This window comes from Sapajus apella, unplaced genomic scaffold (genome assembly GCF_009761245.1).
Source record: "Sapajus apella isolate SASKATOON/1434 unplaced genomic scaffold, GSC_monkey_1.0 scaffold10, whole genome shotgun sequence".
In the NCBI taxonomy this organism is placed as follows: Eukaryota; Metazoa; Chordata; class Mammalia; order Primates; family Cebidae; genus Sapajus; species Sapajus apella.
This window is the reverse complement of record NW_022436950.1, coordinates 21,080,269-21,100,987: the sequence shown is the minus strand read 5'-3', so window position 1 is coordinate 21,100,987 and position 20,719 is coordinate 21,080,269. Positions and strand designations below refer to the sequence as shown.

The 20,719-nt window shown below is 37.7% G+C and overlaps 1 protein-coding gene and 1 pseudogene across 8 annotated transcripts in view; one reads left to right on the top strand and one right to left on the bottom strand.

The window, feature by feature from the left end:
• The window catches only part of USP37 (ubiquitin specific peptidase 37), a 105,970-nt gene that overhangs the window by 81,583 nt on the left and 3,668 nt on the right, over positions 1 to 20,719 (bottom strand). For 4 of the 8 annotated variants that reach the window (XM_032278220.1, XM_032278219.1, XM_032278218.1 and 1 more), the window contains exons 2-8: positions 18,871 to 19,011; positions 16,863 to 16,925; positions 14,563 to 14,779; positions 11,587 to 11,758; positions 8,146 to 8,246; positions 5,116 to 5,294; positions 4,721 to 4,798 (exon numbers count right to left, since the gene is read on the bottom strand). In XM_032278220.1, coding sequence (XP_032134111.1) covers positions 4,721 to 4,798; positions 5,116 to 5,294; positions 8,146 to 8,246; positions 11,587 to 11,758; positions 14,563 to 14,718 — 686 coding nt within the window. In that variant the 5' untranslated portion in view covers positions 14,719 to 14,779; positions 16,863 to 16,925; positions 18,871 to 19,011. Of the gene's footprint in view, positions 1 to 4,720; positions 4,799 to 5,115; positions 5,295 to 8,145; positions 8,247 to 11,586; positions 11,759 to 14,562; positions 14,780 to 16,862; positions 16,926 to 18,870; positions 19,012 to 20,719 lie in introns of those variants that run through there. The other 4 variants (XM_032278223.1, XM_032278221.1, XM_032278222.1 and 1 more) reach the window with 2 other exon arrangements.
• LOC116551787 lies at positions 19,241 to 19,669 on the top strand (annotated as a pseudogene).

Below are 20,719 nucleotides of genomic sequence, written 5' to 3'. Positions count from 1 at the left end.
CTGTAGTAAGCTATGACTGCACCACTGCACTCTAGCCTGGGCTGGAGCAAGACCCTGTTTCAAAAACAAAACAAAACTTTATGACTTATTTATTTCTGAAATTTTCCATTTAACATTTTTGGACCAAGGCTGACCATGGGTAACTGAAACCATAGAAAGTAAAATCATGGATAAGGGGGGGACTACTACATGCATTTGCCTATACTGTCTACAGTGCCTTGACCAGCATTACTATCCAAGGGCTCACAGGATTATCTCATTCACTAACATGAAAACTCACATAATATCTTAGAACAAGGATTCCAGTTTGCAGAATAGGAGGTACAACAAGGGCATATGACCACAAGATCCACAGTTCGTACTACATACAGTATTACCCCAAAGCTGCTGCAATACATACCCTTTAAAAGTGCAGTATGGAAAGAATCTCATTGAGAATGGGGTGGCCTTCAAGATACCAACAAATCATTATATTTTTAAAGAATACACAGGTCTAGCCACCAAGAAGTAGAAGTGGAAGTGGCCCCACTTGTCATTATTTTCAATAACTCACTTGGAGAATTTGTGCTTTCTGTCTCTCCAAATTAGATTTTGTGGGTCCTAGTTCCCAGAGGGGGGTGCTTTTAAATCAAGGAGGCTAGTTAAAGAACAATTAAACCTGAAGTTACGGCTGTTACCTAGCTATTTTGAGCTCCTCATGCAGGCAGATTCATAGGAAAGGAAAGGAGTTGCCATATTGGCAGGGATAAATGACTAATTATTATAAGGAAGAAAGGTTGCTGCTATATAATGAGGGCAGTGAGGAATATAACTGGAACAAAAAGGATTCACTAGAGTGCCTTTTAGTGCTCTCATGCTCAGTGGCAGCATATCTCTCAAGTAATTATAATAGGCAATTACAGCAACCACAGCCTGACAAGCACATGGTAACAAAAGGCTCAAATCCCTCAGATGAAGATCTTGGTCATGCCATTCAGTCAAACCATCAAGATGAGAAGAAGTGTTAGTACAGAATACATGGAACGGTAGGAAGAGATGACAATATGGTTATAGCCCTAAGACCACCTGCAGCAACACACTGCATCCCACTAAGCCTCCTTTTGTAAGATTCTTCCCCAGAACTGGGAAGCAACAGTATGAAGACCCTATGACAAAATAAAATAAATTTAATACAAGACAGGAGTCAATATAAATGGTACAAGCTAGGGAAAGGGGAAACTACTGGACCATCTCTTTCAGTGGACAATGGTGACACTCCATCAGAGTCCCTAAGATCCTTTTTATCATTTACACACCCCTAGACCGTGTATTTTCAATGTGGTTCACCAGTAGGCATCTGCAGTTCTTCAGAGGACTGCATTTGAACTACTTAAAACACTCTGCCCACCTAGACAGAGCCAGGAAAACTGGTAACTAAAGACTGTCCTGTATGAAAATATTGAAAGCCCAGCCTCCCTGCCTCAAGCTGGAACAACCCAAGAGTTTCCCTGCTGGATCAAGATGAAGCCTATTCTCTGTGGTACTTTTACCTGAGATCACACTCTACCTCGGCTTCCTCTTCTTCTCTGGCCTGCTTCTCCCACTCTGTTATTTGTCTTCTCTATAAGCACTGCTTTAAATGTCACTTGCATAAATATATTCATCTAGGTCAGCTTCTAGGGAGCCCAAACTTAGTGTACATAAGGAAGAAGCATTACTATTCCGCTATTTCTGATGCTAAATATCACCTTGGTTTTTCCGTACAGGATTTCCAATCTTGGCAGTGACAGCATGGTTCTAGAGAGGACAGCTTTCATGACAGATTCCAATTCAGCTGTTAGCTTCATGACAGAATATCCAGGAGCACCTTTGGTGATCTGGTTTGGGGAATACTTCTCAAAATCATTCCTTAAAACCTAACTCAGAGACTATCTTTTCAACTTTCCTAATGATTCTGTAAGACATTTAATACTCATTGTGCGACAATACCTTTGTGTATCAATTGGCTAGAGTGAATTTTGTTCCCTTCAAGTAGGCTTTGAATACACAAATTTTGTTACTAAAAGTGGGGTGCTACCATAACAAACCTAAAGTATATGGCACTAGCTTAGTAAGAGGGTGGGGGATAAGAACACCAATATTACAGATTAGAAAGGTGGTGACCACTGTTATGCCTTAGTAAAATATTTGACAAAGATTGTCATATTAATGTCTTGAAAGGCAAAAGTCATACTCACTGAACCTATAGCTCTACAGTAAAAGATTAAGACAATTAAGGATACTGGTCTGTGTTAGTGCTTCTTATTGCAAGCAACAACGTCCTATTTGGACATATAAATTCAGGCCAAAGCTAGTCAACTGGCAATCACTGATGAAAAGCAACATACTGGCCAGGTGTGGTGGCTGAGGCCTATAATCCCAATAATTTGTGAGGCCAAGGCAGGCAGATCACCTGAGGTCAGGAGTTCGAGACCAGCCTGGACAACATGGTGAAACCCCATCTCTACTAAAAATACAAAAATTAGCCAGGCGTGGTGGCGTACACCTGCAACCCAGCTACTCGGGAGGTTGAGGCAGCAGAATCGCTTGAACCTGGGAGGTGGAGGTTGCAGTGAGCCGATATTATGCCACTGCACTCCAGCCTGGGCAACAGAACAAGACTCCATCTCAAAAATAAAAATAAATTTAAAAAATAAAATAAATATAAATATATATGCATATATAGAGAACCCAATTCTTTCTGAAGCACTGCTTGGTTTACCTTTAAAGAATCTTTAAACTTGGATGAAGCAGGCTGCAAAAGCTATACGACCCTGATGAAGAATATAGTCTTCAAAATCTATTTTGGTGGTGGCCTTTAAAGAAAACAAACAAGGAAAACCCGCCAGAAGGCAAAGCCAGTGGTCACACGGAGTACAATGGGCAAAAGGGTTTCCCCCAGACAACAGAATCAGACTTCTAGATAGGCTAACCAGGAACTTATTCCACCACCTAAACTGTCCTCACAATTTCCACCTAGCAAGATTTTATCACTGCCATAGACCCAAGACCCCTCCAGTTTCCTATTCTCAACTACTTTTTTTTTGTTTGAGACGAAGTCTTGTTCTATTACCCAGGCTGGGGTGCAGTGGCGTAACTTCAGGTCACTGCAACCTCCACTTCATGGGTTCAAGTGATCCTCCTGCCTCAGTCTCCCAAGTAACTGGGATTACAGGTGCCCACCACCACGCCCAGCTAATTTTTGTATTTTTAGTAGAGATGGGGTTTCACCATGTTGGCCAGGCTGGTCTCAAACTCCTAACCTTATGACCCACCTGCTTCAGCCTCCCAAAGTGCTGGGATTACAACAGGCGTGAGCCACCACACCTGGCTTCTTGTCTATTTTTAAAAGAAATTTTTATTGTGGTTATTCTGTTCCTACTCCAGCAATGTAAAATGATGTGTGCCTGAGAACCGGAGTAGGGAATGCAAATTAACTTGCCTTTTAGTTTTTAGATACCAGACCATGAGGGGCATGGTCCAGACCTCATAGAGAAGCCTGTACAGAGAGAGAGGGATCACCCAAAGAGCCTCAACACTGAGCTAGATACAATGTTCTCATGAGATTTGGAGTTCTCCATTTGGATTCGGGTAAGGGTATTCTATGTATGGGAAGAATGGTGAACTGGGTTATTTTGGTGGCTGGAGGGGCAAACTACAGCAGATTACTTGTTGTGTTAGTTGTCCCCAAATAACCACTGTACGCTTTTGCCACAATAGTTCAAACACAGGCATATTTCCCAGACTTTCTCATAACCTGATGTAACCGTGTGATTAAGTTCTGGCCAATGTGCTATGCACAAAGGTGGTATATACAATTTCCAGCCTAAGGAATACTGCCTTCCCTTTTGGAGACTGAAGCAGCTACTTTGGTCCACGAAATGGAGGCTGCTCATTAAGGATGGCAGATCAACAAGACAGAAATAATCTGAGTCCATGGTGATTATAGTTTCAGATACCAGTCGTATCACCTACTCAAGACTTTTACATCTACTACAGCAGCAAATCAATTAACACATAAAGTTCCTATGGCTTTTTCCCAACTCCTTTCTGGTGACCCCTTGACCTCAAGTACCAATTAACTGTCTACCAACTCATTCTGTTAAGGTATGAATTGAAGTTTTAACCAATAACTGTATAGTTTTCTCCCTTAGAAAACAAAACAAAAAGAATTCCTCACAAAATGAGGAAGATGATTATGAGTTGGTGAGCACCTGGGTTGATCTATTCCCTTTTGTTCAATGCAGAAAACATCTCTGAAAGATTAATGCTACTTGCCTAGAACACACAGGCTCACATCCTTTAACTTCTAAGCTGACTTTCTACACAAGTAAAGTGAAAAAGTAAAAATTAAATCAAAAAAAAATAAGCATAAAGAAGACAAGAAAGGGTTCACACTAAAACAGCAGCCGGCAAGAAACATTTGTTTATAGTTCTTCAGTTCTGTTCTCCCACTAAGTACTGCATATTTTTAAAAAGGCAGGATAAGAGAAAGGCAATGAAATGACCAAAGCAATAGCAATGGCCAATTTCCCTCTCTATTGAGCCTACAGTCTACTGTCACCAAACCACTTTAAATTCTGTTCTTCTATCTTTGGAATTCTCATAAATTAAAACCATTCCCCCAATCTTCCCCAATGGTTATAAACACCAGTATAAGAAACACTGCTCTAATACCATAAAGGTCCTGAAAGTAACTTACGATGATGAATCATTTTCCTTAGGGTAATCTTCGTTCAGTTCTGGGCCAGCTGACAACACTCTTTTCCTCTTTTCAGTACTATAGAGAACAAAGAAAAGGTTACTTTTAAAAAGTCGTAATTCATATCATTAAAATTTATAAACCAACAGATTTAAGGACAGGAAACGGGACTACTGTTATCTAATTCTCTACACCATATTTAAATTTATATGCTGTATATTTGCACGCTCAATATGTGTCACTGGCATAAACTATGTATGACAAATAATCACTACATCTATCAAAAATGTACTCTATACCTTTATTTCTCCTCAAATTATTGGTATTTCTAAAAGGCCTAAAAAAGACATTTACAAACAGGTACAGCTAATGACTAAGAAAAAAGTTTGTCCTACCGATTTTCTAGCAACCCTGATCTAAGAGGTGTTGATGTAGACGTCAAAGAAGGAATCGTCCGAGTAACAGCTATTCCACTTCCTGCTACAGCCTTAATCGATCCTCTACCTGGACTGCCAAGAACTTTTCGAAATGGAATATCATCTTTAGTTTCCAAACTTCCTCTTTTTGCAGGAGCCTGTAAAAATAAAGCTTGAGATAGTTAAATCCTCAAATTAACTTGAATACTTTTAGACCAGTGATTCTCCAATGGAAAGCTTTAAAAAATACAAATGAAGCCAGGTGCGATGGCTCATGCCTGTAATCCCAGAAGGCCAAGGCGGTAGGATCACTTGAGCTCAATAGCTTGGGGTTACAGAGAGCTATGAATGCACCATTGCAATCTAGCCTAGGTGACAGAGCAAGACCCTGTCTCGAAGATGGAAAAAATACAAATGGAAATAGATCTCTAGAGATTCTATTTTAATCGGTCTAGGGTAAGGCTCATTCATTGGTCTTTTTTTTTTTTTTTTAAAGCACTCCAGGTAATTCTAATGTATGGTTGGTGTGAAAAATTGAGCTTGACACTTATTTTCCTGTAGCATTCTTATAAACTTAAAAATTCCACAGCACACCTGGAGAGAAGGCAAGAACACTGCTTTGAATTACTAACAACAAAAAAAAGACACACAAAGAAATGGCTCTAGTGATCAGCATAAGAACTGATCTTTGGAGGAAAAAAATATCAAATTATGATTATGATAAGTTATGAAAAAGTGACAGTGACATTTGGTTGCCACAACTTAAATGCCAACAAAATAGTCATACACCTGAGGAGGTTCTAGTTTGCAGGAATGAAACATACAATAGGGAGAAGGAAGGTAAGATAGAGTTCACTGTGACGATCAACCAGAGTCTACCTTAAAGACATGGCAAGAACACTCATAGACAATACAGCAATGTAAGCATTAGTTGGTAAATAGAGCTTTACATGAACACTATGCCAGTTAAGTTTTATATCTGTACATTAAAAGCGACTTGATTTTTCTATGGAAGTTATGTCCCATTACTTTTGTTTTACAGAATTACAATCTTAGGATAGGAAATTTAAAAACCTCTAAGGTCATCTGAATGAATACTTTAAAAAGTTAAATTTATTTTCAAATGAGTGATACATTCTCAAGGTTCACAAATCAAAGTAATATTAAAAACCAGAGACTGATGGTAAGTCTCACTACCCCCATCCACCCAGTTCTTCCATTTCCCCTTTTCCCACTCCTAATTCTTCCCTTGTTTTGTTATGCAAATACAAATCAATATTTTATTCTTTTTACTACACAAACACTAGCATACTACATGCCCACAGTTTTGCAACTTTTCCAAAATTCTGACCGTTATCCCATCCCATAGTAACAAATATATATATATATTTTTAAGATAGAGTCTTACTCTGTCACCCAGGCTGGAGTGCAGTGGCATGATCATTGCTCCCTACAGCCTCGACTTCTCAGGCTCAGGTGATTCTCTCACTCCAGTCTACAGGTGCAAGCTGCCATGCCTAGCTAATTTACGTATTTTATGTAAAGACAGGGTTTCATATGTTGCGCAGGCTGGTCTCAAACTCCTGAGCTCAAGCAATCTGCCCACCTCAGCCTCCCAAAGTGCTGGGATTACAGGAGTGAGCCACCACACCTAGCCCCATAGTAAGAAACATTTTACAATGGCTGGGTGAGGTGGCTCACACCTGTAATCTCAGCACTTTGGGAGGTAGAGGAGGTTAGATCACGAGGTCAGAAGCTCAAGGCCAGCCTGGCCAACATGGTGAAACCTTGTCTCTACTAAAAATACAAAAATTAGCCAGGCATAGTGGGGGCCGCCTGTAATCCCAGCTACTCAGGAGGCTGAGGCAATAGAATCACTTGAACCTGGAAGGCAGAGGTTGCGGTGAGCCAAGATCGCACCCTTGCACTCCAGCCTGGGCAACAGAGCAAGGCTGTCTCAAAAAAAAAAAAAAAAAAAAAAAAGAAAGAAAGAAATATTTTACATCAAAACATTATAAATAAAACCGAATAGTTTCAAAAATCAATATTTATCCTTAATATGTACAATATGCTTTATTATTTCCTACTTTTTAAATTTAATGTTAGTCATGACCCAGAAAGTTGAATTTATGATTCCACTAATGAAAATTATTACTTGTGAAAGTATAAATACTTGCTTCTGCTATATGTGTTAACACTTAATGCATTTAAATAATATTTCAACAATTTAAATTCCTACCAAGGAATGTATGAATCTCAAAGTAATTATGCTCACTGAAGGAAGCCAGACCCTGCCCTCCCAAAATTACACACCTATTCCATTTATATAAAACTCCAGAAAATACAACCTCATCTATAGTAGTAGAAAACATATCAGTGGTTACTTCTGGATAGGGATCAGAAGGAAGGATTACTAAAGAGGATGAGAAAACTTAAGAGTTATGGTTATGGTTATGATTATGATAAGTTAAGAGAAAGTGACAGTGATATTTGGTTGCCACAACTTAAATGCCAACAAAATAGTTATATTTAATTATTAATTAAATAATTAATAAGTCAAGAGAAAACAAGAGTAAACATAACACAGTGGTTATATCTAGTAACATAAGCATGTTATATATGTTACTAGATATAACCACCATGTTGATTATGGTGATGATTTTAAGGATATAAATGTATGTCAAAATATATCAAATTATACTTTAAATATACGCAACTTACTGCATGTCAATTATACCTCAATAAAAATGTCTGCCCAAAAATCTAACCTATAAAAAGAACCTGATAAAAATGAAATCTTGTTTATTACTTAGTCTAATAAATGGGCTAATTACCTCTTTGCATAGCCAAAGAAAATTCATAAATTTACTTACAGAAGAGCTTCAAAGTTTCTCTTACTCTACGGTTTGAGATTACGAAAATGATATATTTCAGGTATACAGAAAATGTCCTTGATAGTCTATGACTATTCTCGTTTTTAAAAAGCTAAAAAGATTCAAATAAACATACCTGATTGTCTGAGTAAGAAAGCTGCCTGCTGATTTCCTTCTGTGAGGTCCTGCTGCCCAGAATGGCTCCAAAACTACCAGACCCCTGGGAAGGTTTCATGGCTGGTGACCAAAAAAAAACCATTTTTTAAAATCCCCAAATCACTCACTTTAACAAAAAGATTTATTATTATTTTTATATAGTATTGAAGAAATGGAAGAAACAGCAGGAAAAAAAGAAAACAAATCAAAGTGCCTATCAACCAATACTTTCTGACAGAATATAGATCTGATATATACAGTAACTAAAACTTAGAGCTAGAATCTCAAACAAAAAATTAAATAACACACACACCTGAAAACATTTTATAGAAGGATAAAATTTACAAAGCTAGAATAAACATTTGGTAATTATGTTAATAACACTATGGAAAAGTTGTTATTATGTATTGACAACATGAACATTGACACTGGATGTCAGAAACAGTGATAGGTTTATCTCCAATAACATATATATACTCCAAAACATTTTCTACAGGAAGTTTATCCAGCAGAATAAATTGTTTCTATTCCAAAGAAATTAATGGTAGTTCAAAGAACATCTGCGGTATTGTATAAATATAAATTTATATATACCTTAAAAAATATTTTATACTTTAATTTGGTTAGCCAATTTCCCATTTTGGAATGTTTTCATTTTTCAAAATTGCAATCAACACATAATATTCTTTCACAAATCTTTTTGGAGGATAAACTCCTTATAATAAGAATTACTGAGTTAAAGGACATACAATTTTAAACTAAACTGACATTATTACATAGTCCTCAAAAAAAAAAAAGAAAAAACCTCTATGCTCCTACAAAGTATATGAGAGTATCTTGTTTCCCCTCACACTGCTGCCAATGTGGTAGCAGGAATTTTGAGTTTGGTGAAGTCGAGAATTTTTTCATATGTAAGGGCCATCTATTTTGCTTCCTGAATTCTCTATTTGCAGTTTTTGTTGATTTCTCTGTTTTTTTATTGATTTGCAAAATAGGTCTTTTTATAATATATTAGCAATATTAGCTTTGTCACTCTGGCTACTATTTTCTTCCTTTGTCTTCTGTTCCTTGCCAGAGAGACTGTCTAATTTTTTAACACAAGTTTTCCATCTTTTTCCTTTATTAATTCTAGTTTTTATGTAATATCCAGAAAAGTCTTTTCCATCCAGAGATTATGTTAAAAGTATTTTTACAATACTCTTTATCATTTTTTTTTTTACATTCAAATCTTTGGTCACTGTGAAATAAAAGGAGATAAGGATCCAAGTTTATTAACTTCCTAAATAGTTGGTTGTCTTTTTATAGACAACACTGTTTATCTAATATTAGTCCTTTGTCCACTGATTTGAAATGTCACACATACTCTTTAAAGTAGTTTTATATTCATTATTTTACTTTAGTCTCTGCAAAGTACATAATATCACCTTTGGGCAGCTAAAGCAACTAAACCTGAGATTAAAATGACTTGCCCAAGATCACAGAATGAATTAAGAGTTAAGTCCACAGCTAGCTATTCTAGTAACACCAATGACTTACTGAATGCCTAGCATAGGGAAGTCACACTTTACATTTATGAGCTCTCATTCTTTAAGGAGCCTTGAAATCAAGGCGATACTTTCAGGTTAGAGATTAGGAAAGTAAAACTCAGTCGTTAACGTGACTTACCTAAAACTACATAGGAAATAACAAGTAGAGCTAGAATTCCAACCAGAAACTATTTAGGTTCAAAGCACATATTTTTTCATTATGCTGTGTTGTTCAAAATTGGGTCCCCAGACAGGGTATAGTGCTTTCCACTCCAATGTATTTGAAGACATGCTTTTCTTACACGTATCAATTGTTAAGACAGTGATCCCACTGATATGGGTATGGTGGAATAAAACTAAAACAGAGTTATAAACTAGTCTCTCACATATTCTAAGAATTTTAAATAGTATTCAATTTCTTGATTCTAAAATTCAATAGTTTAGTAAATTGATATAGCTCCAATCTGGTGGCATGAACACATAATGAGTAGGTACTAAATGGCAAATAACCACAAAAAGTTTTTACTTTATAACAATATGGTGCTGAATGGAGTTATTAATTAAAGGTAGCATTCCTACACCTTTATTTTCTGATGTTTTAAATGTGTCATATTTAAGTTGAAAAAATTCAGGTAAGTTTGTCAACTATAAATAATAGTAAAATGTTGAAGATGACAGAGCTAGAGACTAACAGATGTTGAAGATGACAGAGCTAGAGACTAACAGAGTGAAGAACTCATTTTACGCAACAGATTATTTCCTAAAAAGATGGCTGTAGGACCAGGCAGTGGCTCACACCTGTAATCCCAGTGCTCTGGGAGACTGAGGCAGGACAATCGCTTGGGCCCAGGAGTTTGATACCAGCCTGGGCAACATGGTGGAATCTTGCCACTGCACTTCAGCCTGAGTGACAGAGTGAGACGCTGTTGTTAAAAAAAGAAAGACAGTAAGACAGGCAGTGGGGTGGGGGTGGGGGGTGGGGCAGTGCCTGTAAATGCATTTAAAAAAAAAAAAAAGGATTTTAAATGAAAGGGATTAGAAGGGGCAGAGGAACCTGATCATACTATGTGATTTTTTTTTTTACAAGACTCAGTTTCCATAGCAAGAACAAAACTTCAGAATAATTTTCATATAGATAGGCAAGTGTCTAAGATTTACGCAACAAGGTAACTTTTCCCAACTGTAATTTAACTCTTTCTCCCTGGCGGAGGTTGCAGTGAGCTGAGATCACGCCACTGCACTCCAGCCTGAGTATCAGAGTGAGACTCCAACTAAAAAATAAAAATAAAAAATTCCTGCTCCTTTTTCTAGTCATATTCTTTTGTGGAACTTTTAGGGGTTTCTACATATAAGATTAAGTCACCTGCAAACAAAAGTAATTTTACTTCTTCCTATCCAATTTGGATGCCTGTTATTTCCTTTTCTTGCCTAACAGCTCTGGCTAAGATTTCCAGTACTATGTTAAATAGAAGTGGCAAGAGCAGGTATTCCTGCCTTGCTAATGATCTCAGAGGAAACATTTCCAATTTTTCACCCTAAGTATGATGTTAGCTGTAAGTTTTTGCATATGACGTTTAGCATGCTGAGTAATTTCCTTCAACTCCTAGTTTGTTGAGTATTTTTATCATGAAAGAGTGTTGGGCTTTGTCAAATGTTTTCATCTGCAACAATTCGGATGATCATGTGGTATTCATTCTTCATTCTGTCAAAAATGATGTATTACATAGACTGATTTTCGTATGTTGAACTATCTTTGAATTTCAGGAATAAATCCTACTTGCTCATGGTATATAATCCTTTTAATGTGCTGATGAATTCAGTTGAATACTGGTCTGTAGTCTAGTCATACTCTTGTAAAACTACTAACTTTAGACCCTGGGGTGATTAGTACTCACCTCCATGAAGTCTGTTTTGATGTACTGCATCTAGAAACAACCTCATTTCCTCTGCATCTTTACTTGGTACTTTGTCAATAGACAAGAAGCTGTTATCTTGTAGAGTTAACATTAGGCGGCTTTGTTTTGCTCCACTGGGTCGAAGCACCACATTTTTAATGTTATGACTTAGCTAATCAAGACAAAAGGAAAATTATCATCAAAAATGTATAACTACTAAGTTAATAATCTGTATAATAAACACTAAATTTTGTATTTTCCAAGTTACATTTATCACTCTTCCCCACAGTAATTTAATTTTTTTCAACCAAAAGAAGATCCCATTTCAGATGCAAACAAATGCAATAAGCCCTTAATTATACAGAGATCTTACACCAAGGGTAATAGAGAAGAAAAAATACAGATTTTTTTTTTTAATCCCTTAATCAATGTTGTCAATAGGTTCTTGGTACTAAATGGCAAACAACCTCGAAAACTTTTTATTTTACAAGAATACTGTGTCAAATGGAGATACTCATTAAAGGTAGCACTGCTACTCCTTCATTTTCTGATGTTTTTAATATGTTACAAACATTAAGCAAAAGGACATATAGCAGGTCCTCAAATAACATTATTTCCTTCATTATAATGTTGATGTGAAAAAAAAACTTGTTTCATTATCCACGGTTTCACTTCAAGTCACAGTTTTCAAGAACCAACAGGCAATATGAAATGTGGACTCACTCTTCTATTAAAATTAATTTTATGGAGCAATCCTAGAACTCTTGATCTCATGGTAGTGAATCTCTCATTTTCAAATATCGTTATAGGGGATAAAATCTACTGAGTTAACCAATTTCAGAGTCTTGGATGGTTATATTATCGCCAGTTTAGAAAACCAAATTGGAGCAGAAGGCCGGACACGGTGGCACATGCCTGTAATCCCAGCACTTTCGGAGGCCAAGGTAGGCGAATCACCAGAGGTCAGGAGTTCAAGGTCAGACTGGCCAACATGGCGAAACCCTGTCTCTACCAAAAAGACAGAAAGTAGCCAGGCGTAGTGGGGCGCACCTGTAGTCCCAGCTACTCGGGAGGCTGAGGCAGGAGAATCATTAGAACCCAGAGGGCGCAAGGTGCAGTGAGCTGAGATCATGCCACTGAACTCCAGCCTGGGTGACAGAGCAAAACTCTGTCACAAAAAAAAAAAAAAAAAAAAAAAAAACTGGAGTAGAATCTTTTTCTTTTGTAAAACAAAAGTTTGTAAGACATTTGGTAAATTATTTAGGTAGCTACCAGTGTAAAAGAAGGTATTAATCCAAGCAACTAAATGATCCTCAAAAGAATTCTAAACTTTCAAAAACATATCAAAAATAAACTTTTCGAATATAGCACACTTTTTTTTTAACTAAGAAAACTCACTTAAATTTCATTCAAAGACTATATACCTGGAAACTCTTAACTTACTTATCTCTCCATAGAACTGGTTCAATAATTCATCTTAGACTCTATCACACTTTGGAACTGTGCTTTGAAATGATAACTTTTATTTTCTCTTAAATGAAATTTTTCCAAGGCTAAATTATTAAATCTTACAGTTTCTTCATTATCTAAATAATTCCAGCCAGTCAGCCATCTTTATTCTCTTAATGCTCTCAGCAGGCATACATAAAGGTTTCTAAAGCTGCCTTTTACTGAAGACATGCCCTCTGAAAAGCATAAACAAAGAACTAATAATATACTTCACGATTTTTTTAAAACTAGAGAGAAGTGACTTTTGTCAGCCAGGTGCAGTGGCTCACGCCTGTAATCCCCACACTTTGGGAGGCCGAGGTGGGCAGATCACAAGGTCAGGAGTTTGAGACCAGCTTGACCAACATGGTAAAACCCCATTTCTACGAAAATTACAAAAAAAAAAATAGCAGTGGCACGCCGTTATAATCCCAGCTACTCAAAAAAAAAATTGGCAGTGGCACGCCCTTATAATCCCAGCTACTCAGGAGGCTGAGGCAGGAGAATTGCTTTAACCCAGGAGGCGGAGGTTGTAGTGAGCCAAGATCATCACATCACTGCATCCCAGCCTGGGTAACACAGGGAGACTCTGTCTCAAAAAAGGAAAAAAAAAAAAGAACTGAAACAAAATTAAGTTTTACAGTGATAAAATGAAGATTCTTCAAAACTTTACAGTTAGAAGAAAATGGCTGTAAAGTTAACCTTGAATAATCATCCTTGAATGATTCATACCATGACATTTGGCAGGATTATTCAGGAAGTAGACACTGGCTTTTAGAAGACACTAATTAATTCTGTTAAAAGCTAACACTAAATAGTGATTAATCCATCATCATATATGTTAAGGGGAAAAAAAGGATTAACTAAAGTTATCTTAATGTGGTTTTAAAAATAGCTTAGATGGCCAGGAGCAGTGGCTCAAGTCTGTAATCCCAGCACTTTGGGAGGCCGAGGCGGGTGGATCACAAGGTCAAGAGATCGAGACCATCCTGGTCAACACGGTGAAACCCCGTCTCTACTAAAGCTACAAAAAATTAGCTGGGCATGGTGGCGCGTGCCTGTAATCCCAGCTACTCAGGAGGCTGAGGCAGGAGAATTGCCTGAACCCAGGAGGCAGAGGTTGCTGTGAGCCGAGATCACGCCATTGCACTCCAGCCTGGGTAACAAGAGTGAAACTCCGTCTCCCAAAAAAAAAAAAAAAAAAAAAAAAAAAAAGCTTAGATATACAGGATCCAAACTCTCGTCAGCTTCCCCTCACAAGTTTTCTTTTCAATAATCGTGACTAATTTCCGCTTTTATTATATACCAATAACAAGGCTGTTGAATAATTTATAAAACATGTATATAAAAAATATTAATGTCCCAGAAATCAGAAGCAAGAAACATTAGTCTAGGAGGAGGGCTACTGTGATGTTTACTATGGCACAGAATAGCAATTTACTAAATGATCTGCTTCAAGGACTATTCCAAATCAACATTTGGTAATACCTGAAATATCCTTGGAATTCCTCCAGTATTGTAGTGAACTACTAGGCTGACTTTATTTTCTTTTTCCACAATTTCAAAGGATCCTTCTTTCCACTTTGTAATCCCAGTCTGCATACTTCGAATTCTGATAGGACCATGTATCTTCAGAGGAGACATTTTTTTTAAAAATAAATTGCTTCTAGCCAAAAAGCAAAAATATACCTTCGCCTGGCAGGTTCTAAGAAGAAAAATAAAATAAGTTATAAGTTACTAGTAATTAAAGTAATTTCTAACCACCTTGCATTTCTTCTATGCCTTTATCTTCCCTTCTTTGCTATGTGTCCAGTACCTGTGTTTATTAGAGTCTAAATTCTACATTTTATACCATTTACAACCACACTGCTGCCACTGAAGACATATCAATAGGAATAAGACCCCCATTCTCAAAGTGACTGCCTTCACCATTAAAGTGTTGATTATTCTCTTCCTTCATGAAAGCTAATAGATCTGGATTTCCAAAACATAAGTTTAAAAAAAAAAAGTAAGTTCAGGCTAGGCATGGTGGCTCACACCTGTAATCCTAGCACTTTGGGAGGCTAAGGTGGGAGGAGTGTTTAAGCTCAGGAATTTGAGGCCAACCTGGGCAACATAAAGGGGCTCTATCTCTATAAAAAACTAAAAAAAAAAAAAAAAAAAATGCAGGTGTGGTGACACACACCTATGGTCTCAGCTTCTGGGGGGCTGAGATGGGAGGATCACCTGAGCCTGGGAGGTCAAGGCTGCAGTGAGCCATGATTATGCCACTGCACTCTAGCCTGGGCAACAGAGTGAAGACCCTGTATCAAAACAAAACAAAACAAAATTCAGGCCTCTGACTCCATTTCTTAGAATGGAGTCCCTCCCAAAACACCAAAGTGTATCACCGAACACTTTCTTCTAACAGTTAGCAATCTAAGCATGTTCATACGTACAGAAGACATTAAATGAGTAAGAAATTTAAAAAATAATCAAGATAGTTCAATCTCTAGAATTGTAATATTTGAGAAAATCATTTAATCTCTAGAGAAAACAAACAATCTCTCTTCTGAAGAACCACCTATCATTTATACTTAACATAACCATTCCTAGAAAGAATCTTTAGCAATTTTATCTTTGGCAAATACTCAGGTTTCCTGAATGAACTTTTAATACCTAAAAATGACTAGGTGCTTGTCAGGCAATATTTGAAAGCTAAAAAGAAAAATTGCCAGGTGCAGTGGGTCATGCCTCTAATCCCAGCACTTTAGGAAGACAAGGTGGGCAGACTGCTTGAGCAACACAGCAAAAACCTCATTTCTACAAAAAATACCAAAAAATTAGCCTGGCATGGTCATGTGCACCTATAGCCCCAACTACTCCAGAGACTGAGATGGGAAGAACATCTCAGCCAGGGAAGTCAAGGCTGCAGTGAGCAATGATCGCACCACTCAACTCCAGCCTCGGTGATAGAGTGAGACTCTGTCTCAAAACAAAAAAACACAAAAAACTTAAACAATAATAGGATGTGTAAAACTCTTCAAATTAGCTTTTGTAAAAGTCAGCAAGTAAATAAAATTACAGTTATAGCAGACAATGTTATCAAATAGTATGTTCTACACATAAATATGCAATCACCTAAAATTACTAAATCAAATTTTATTTACACTATTTCACTATTTCAAACCTTTAAAAACACTACTTCTAAAACAGATTCTTGCTTATAATTTAATAAATTAAACACAATTAAACATTATCTTTGCCTAAACAACTCAACTAGAAAAGCTAGAAAGAGATATAAAGGAAAATGACGCTAGCTCTAGAAATCAGCAGCCAGCCAGCACTATCACTTACTAACGTGTAACTTACCTTCTCTGACCATAAGTTTTCTCAACCACACAATAGGAATAGCAAATCCTGTAGTGTTGTAGAATGAAATAACATATACTAGCACTCAGCAGAGAGCAGTTACTAATATTAATGGAATTAATATCTGTTTTCTGAATTTATTCCATGTCTATAATACCTCTTTCTCCAAAGACCTCAACAAATACAACGTTAACAGGAGTCACTAACTCAGCTATCTATAGGGGATAGCGGGTGACAGAAACGACTTAAACAGGCAAAATATGAACAACTGCCACCCTATCTGGCCAATTATTACCATGTAGAAATAGTGAACCTAGCATTACCAGACCATCTAGCTTTTCAAGAAAATAAAGACATCCAAATGTTTATGTCCATTTTTAATTATTGGCAATGAACTCAAACTTATTTTTAACAGCTACAAATCAAATAAAACTCACCTACAGGCAGGATACAGTTTGGGGGTCCCTAGTTGGAAGCCTTGGTTACTGTATGGCAAATAACTGAAGATAAAAGAAGAGATATGAAAACACTTTCAAGAGTTTAAATAAAGGTGTTAAGTATCGTAAGTAGTTTATTATTATTCACTCATCTCGTCGAAAATTTTTATGTGCCTACTGTGGCCAGATTTAAATATTAGTATAATTTGCTGGGTAATACGAATTCATCAAAGTAATAGAGTCCATTAATGTTTATAGAACTGTCTGTTAACATGACATTTTGCATTTTGCTCAAACTAGAAACGCTACAGAGCTATAGAAACTTAGGCCAGCAAGGTATATCTGTAATTTTTTTCTGTAATTATAATTTGTGACTTCATTGTTGAATATATCCTTGAGACTTTTTTCCATTCTGACATTCAGTGCTGCAAAGAATACATCACTCTCCTACTCCAGTTTCCCATGCCAGAAATAGGAGAGTTGTCTTTAGCTTCTTTCTTGATAATTATTGGTACTGGATTCGAGATGTAAAGTCAAGACAGTCCCATCAGTTCTACCTCCACAGACTGGGCGCCCAACACTTTGCGAGGCCAAGGTGGGCGGATCACCCGAGGTTAGGAGTTCGAGATCAGCCTGGCCAACATGGTGAAACCCCGTCTCTACTAAACATACAAAAATTAGCCGACGTGGTGGTGTATGCCTGTAATTCCAGTGACTTGGGAGGCTGAGGCAGGAGAATCACTGGAACCCAGGAGGCAGAGGCTGCAGTGAGCCGAGATCACACCACTGTACTCAGGCCTGGGCGACAGAGTGAGACTCCATGTCGAAAAAGCAAACACATTCTACCTCCATACACCTTTCAGACAGCTTTATAATGAACTGCAGATCAAAGCATATCCCTTTCTTGCTTAATATCATTCAATAACTCTCCACTGTCCACGCAATAAAATCTAAACTCACTAACATGACACACAGACCCTTCATGACCCAGGCCCTGCTTACCTCTCTATTCCCAATAAAACTCCCAATCCAGCCTTCTGAATTACTTATATCTGCATCAAAAATCTATATGTTCTCATGCCACTTTACCTTTGCACACACAGTGATCATGTCTGGAGGTTTTTTTTTTTCTTTTTAAGACAGGGTTCCACCATGTTGGTCAGGCTGGTCTTGAACTCCCGACCTCAGGTGATCCACCTGCCTTGGCCTCCAAAGTGCTGGGATTAAGGTGTAAGCCACCACACCCGGCCATGTCTAGAGAATTTTTATGTGTTCTCCCCATCCCCAACCCTCCTTAATTTCTTCTCCTGGCTCTAAAATCAAGACTCAACTTAGACATTACCCTTTTTAAAAAGCCTTATATAAACGATGCAGGGCATAAAATTGGCAGAAGCAACATAATAAAACTTTTTCTTAATGCCTCAATTTAGTTCATTACCTGCTTTTTTTCCCCCACACTGACTCTCGTATTACCTGCTTTTGCACTAAATGAATTGATAGCTACATTTTATCAGGGCTTGCCCTACTTGGTTAAGAGTAAAAAACTAAGCTTCTTTTTCATCATGAAGCATGATCCAGTAACAGTTAAACTTTCTATAAACCTAAGCCAAAGACAAGCCTTCCTTAAACTCGGTAATGCTAATTCTCTTAATAAAGCAAAAAACTGAGAAGACAAAAGATAATTAAAATGAATTATTCTTTAAACATGTCCAAAGAGATTATTTCTCTAAATTTCTTCATAACTATTAAAATTACTTTTCAACTTTAAGCATTCCATGAAAGCTCAAACAATAATATTGGCAAAAACGTTTCTGTGCCCTGTACATTTATTTAAGTGCTCACATTTTAGGTACTGCTTTGAACATACTTAATCCAGAGAGAGCATTCTGTGGTAAGGAAAGCACCACCAAATCACAAAACTATTACCACAAAACAAACACAGAAAACTCAATTCTTGCCAGATTGCATATTCTTCGAAACATACACCCAAAACAAAAACATCACTTACTTTTCAGTGACTTTTATCGAAAAACTGTATGTAATAGCAATTCACCTTTATTCTGATCCTTGTGCCAAAGGCAAAGCACTCTTCTTGGGACACTACTCATATTCTACAGCTATGCCAGTTCTCCGGAAGCCATCAACTCAGCTAAAGAAAATAAAAATGTGCTTTTTAAAAAGAATCCAATATACAAAATACTTTAAAAAAAGGAAAGTGGGCCGGGAGCGGTGGCTCACGCCTGTAAACCCAGCACTTTGGGAGGCCGAAGTGAGCGGATATCCTGAGGTTGGGAGTTCGAGAACAGCCTGACCAACATGAAGAAACCCTGTCTCTACTAAAAATACAAAATTAGCTCTCTCCAGTCTGTGACTCCAAGATGACAAAGAAAAGGAACAACGGTCGTGCCAAAAAGGGCCGCAGCCACGTGCAGCCTAGTGGCTGCACAAACTGTGCCCAATGCGAGCCCAAGGACAAGGCCATTAAGAAATTCCTCATTCAAAACATACTGGAGGCCGCAGCAGTCAGGGACTTTCTGAAGTGAGTGTCTTCGATGCCTATGTACTTCCCAAGCTATATGTGAAGCTGCATTACTGTGTGCGTTGTGCAATTCACAGCAAAGTAGTCAAGAATTGATCTCATGAAGTCCACAAGGACCCAAAACCCTGCAGGTGCTGCCCCACCATCCCCACCAAAGCCCATGTAAGGAACTGAGTCCTTAAAGACTGAAGACGGACTATTCTCTGGAGAAAAATAATATGGAAATTGTACTTAAAAAGAAAAATAAAAATATAAAATTAGCCGGACATGGTGGCGCATGCCTGTAATCCCAGCTACTCGGGAGGCTGCGGCAGGAGAATTGCCTGAACCCAGGGAACAGAGGTTGGGGTGAGCCGAGATCACACCACTGCATTCCAGTCTGGGTAACAAAAGCTAAACTCCAACTCATTTAAAAAAAAAAAAAAAAAAGAAAAGACAAGTGATCATTTATACAACAAAGATTAACTTCTTGGTTATTTAAAAAACCCAGATTACCTTAATGAAAACATTTAAAATATGATGCATAACACATAGGCACACATAAATGATCAACAGAACTTTAGGAACTTATCTGCTGTACACAATGAAGGATACAGGATGAGCCTGCACCTTGTTCAACTTGTATCTTGGCTTAATCATTCTTGCTACATTTTAAAACCAAGAAGTCAGTGACAAAGAAAATGGTCTTTGTTCACTTTATAAACCTTGTTACATAGTAATGCTTTAAGTCTTAAAAACTCCACTTCCATAAGGTTAATACTATTTGAAAAGGTGGGTAAACTTGGTGCTTTCACTTTTCTTTCAAAACTAAATTTCTCTAATTAGACCTCACTAAGCCTGAACTTTCTACCTGCAGAAGTTCTACCTGCACATCTCTCACTGCCTATTTGAGTGCTACAACATCAACTTTAAACTTCTTTATTCATTTAGCAAACAATCATTATTAAGCTACTCCGCTTTCAAGGCACTCGGGTAGGCATATAGGTGTGAAGATGATGATAGTCCACGCCCTCATTAAGAAGCTCCTAGAAGCCAGGCACAGTGGCTCACACCTGTAATCCCACCGCTTTGGGAGGCTAAGACAGGCGGATCACCTGAGGTCAGGAGTTCAAGACTAGCCTGCTAATGTGGTGAAACCCCACTTCTACAAAAAATACAAAATTTAGCCTGGTGTGGTAACACGCACCTGTAGTCCCAGCTACTTGGCAGGCTGAGGCAGGAGAATCCTCTGAACCTGGGAGGCAGAGGTTGCAGTGAGCTGAGATCACACCACTACACTCCAGCCTGGGTGATGGAGCAAGACTCCATCTCAAAAGAG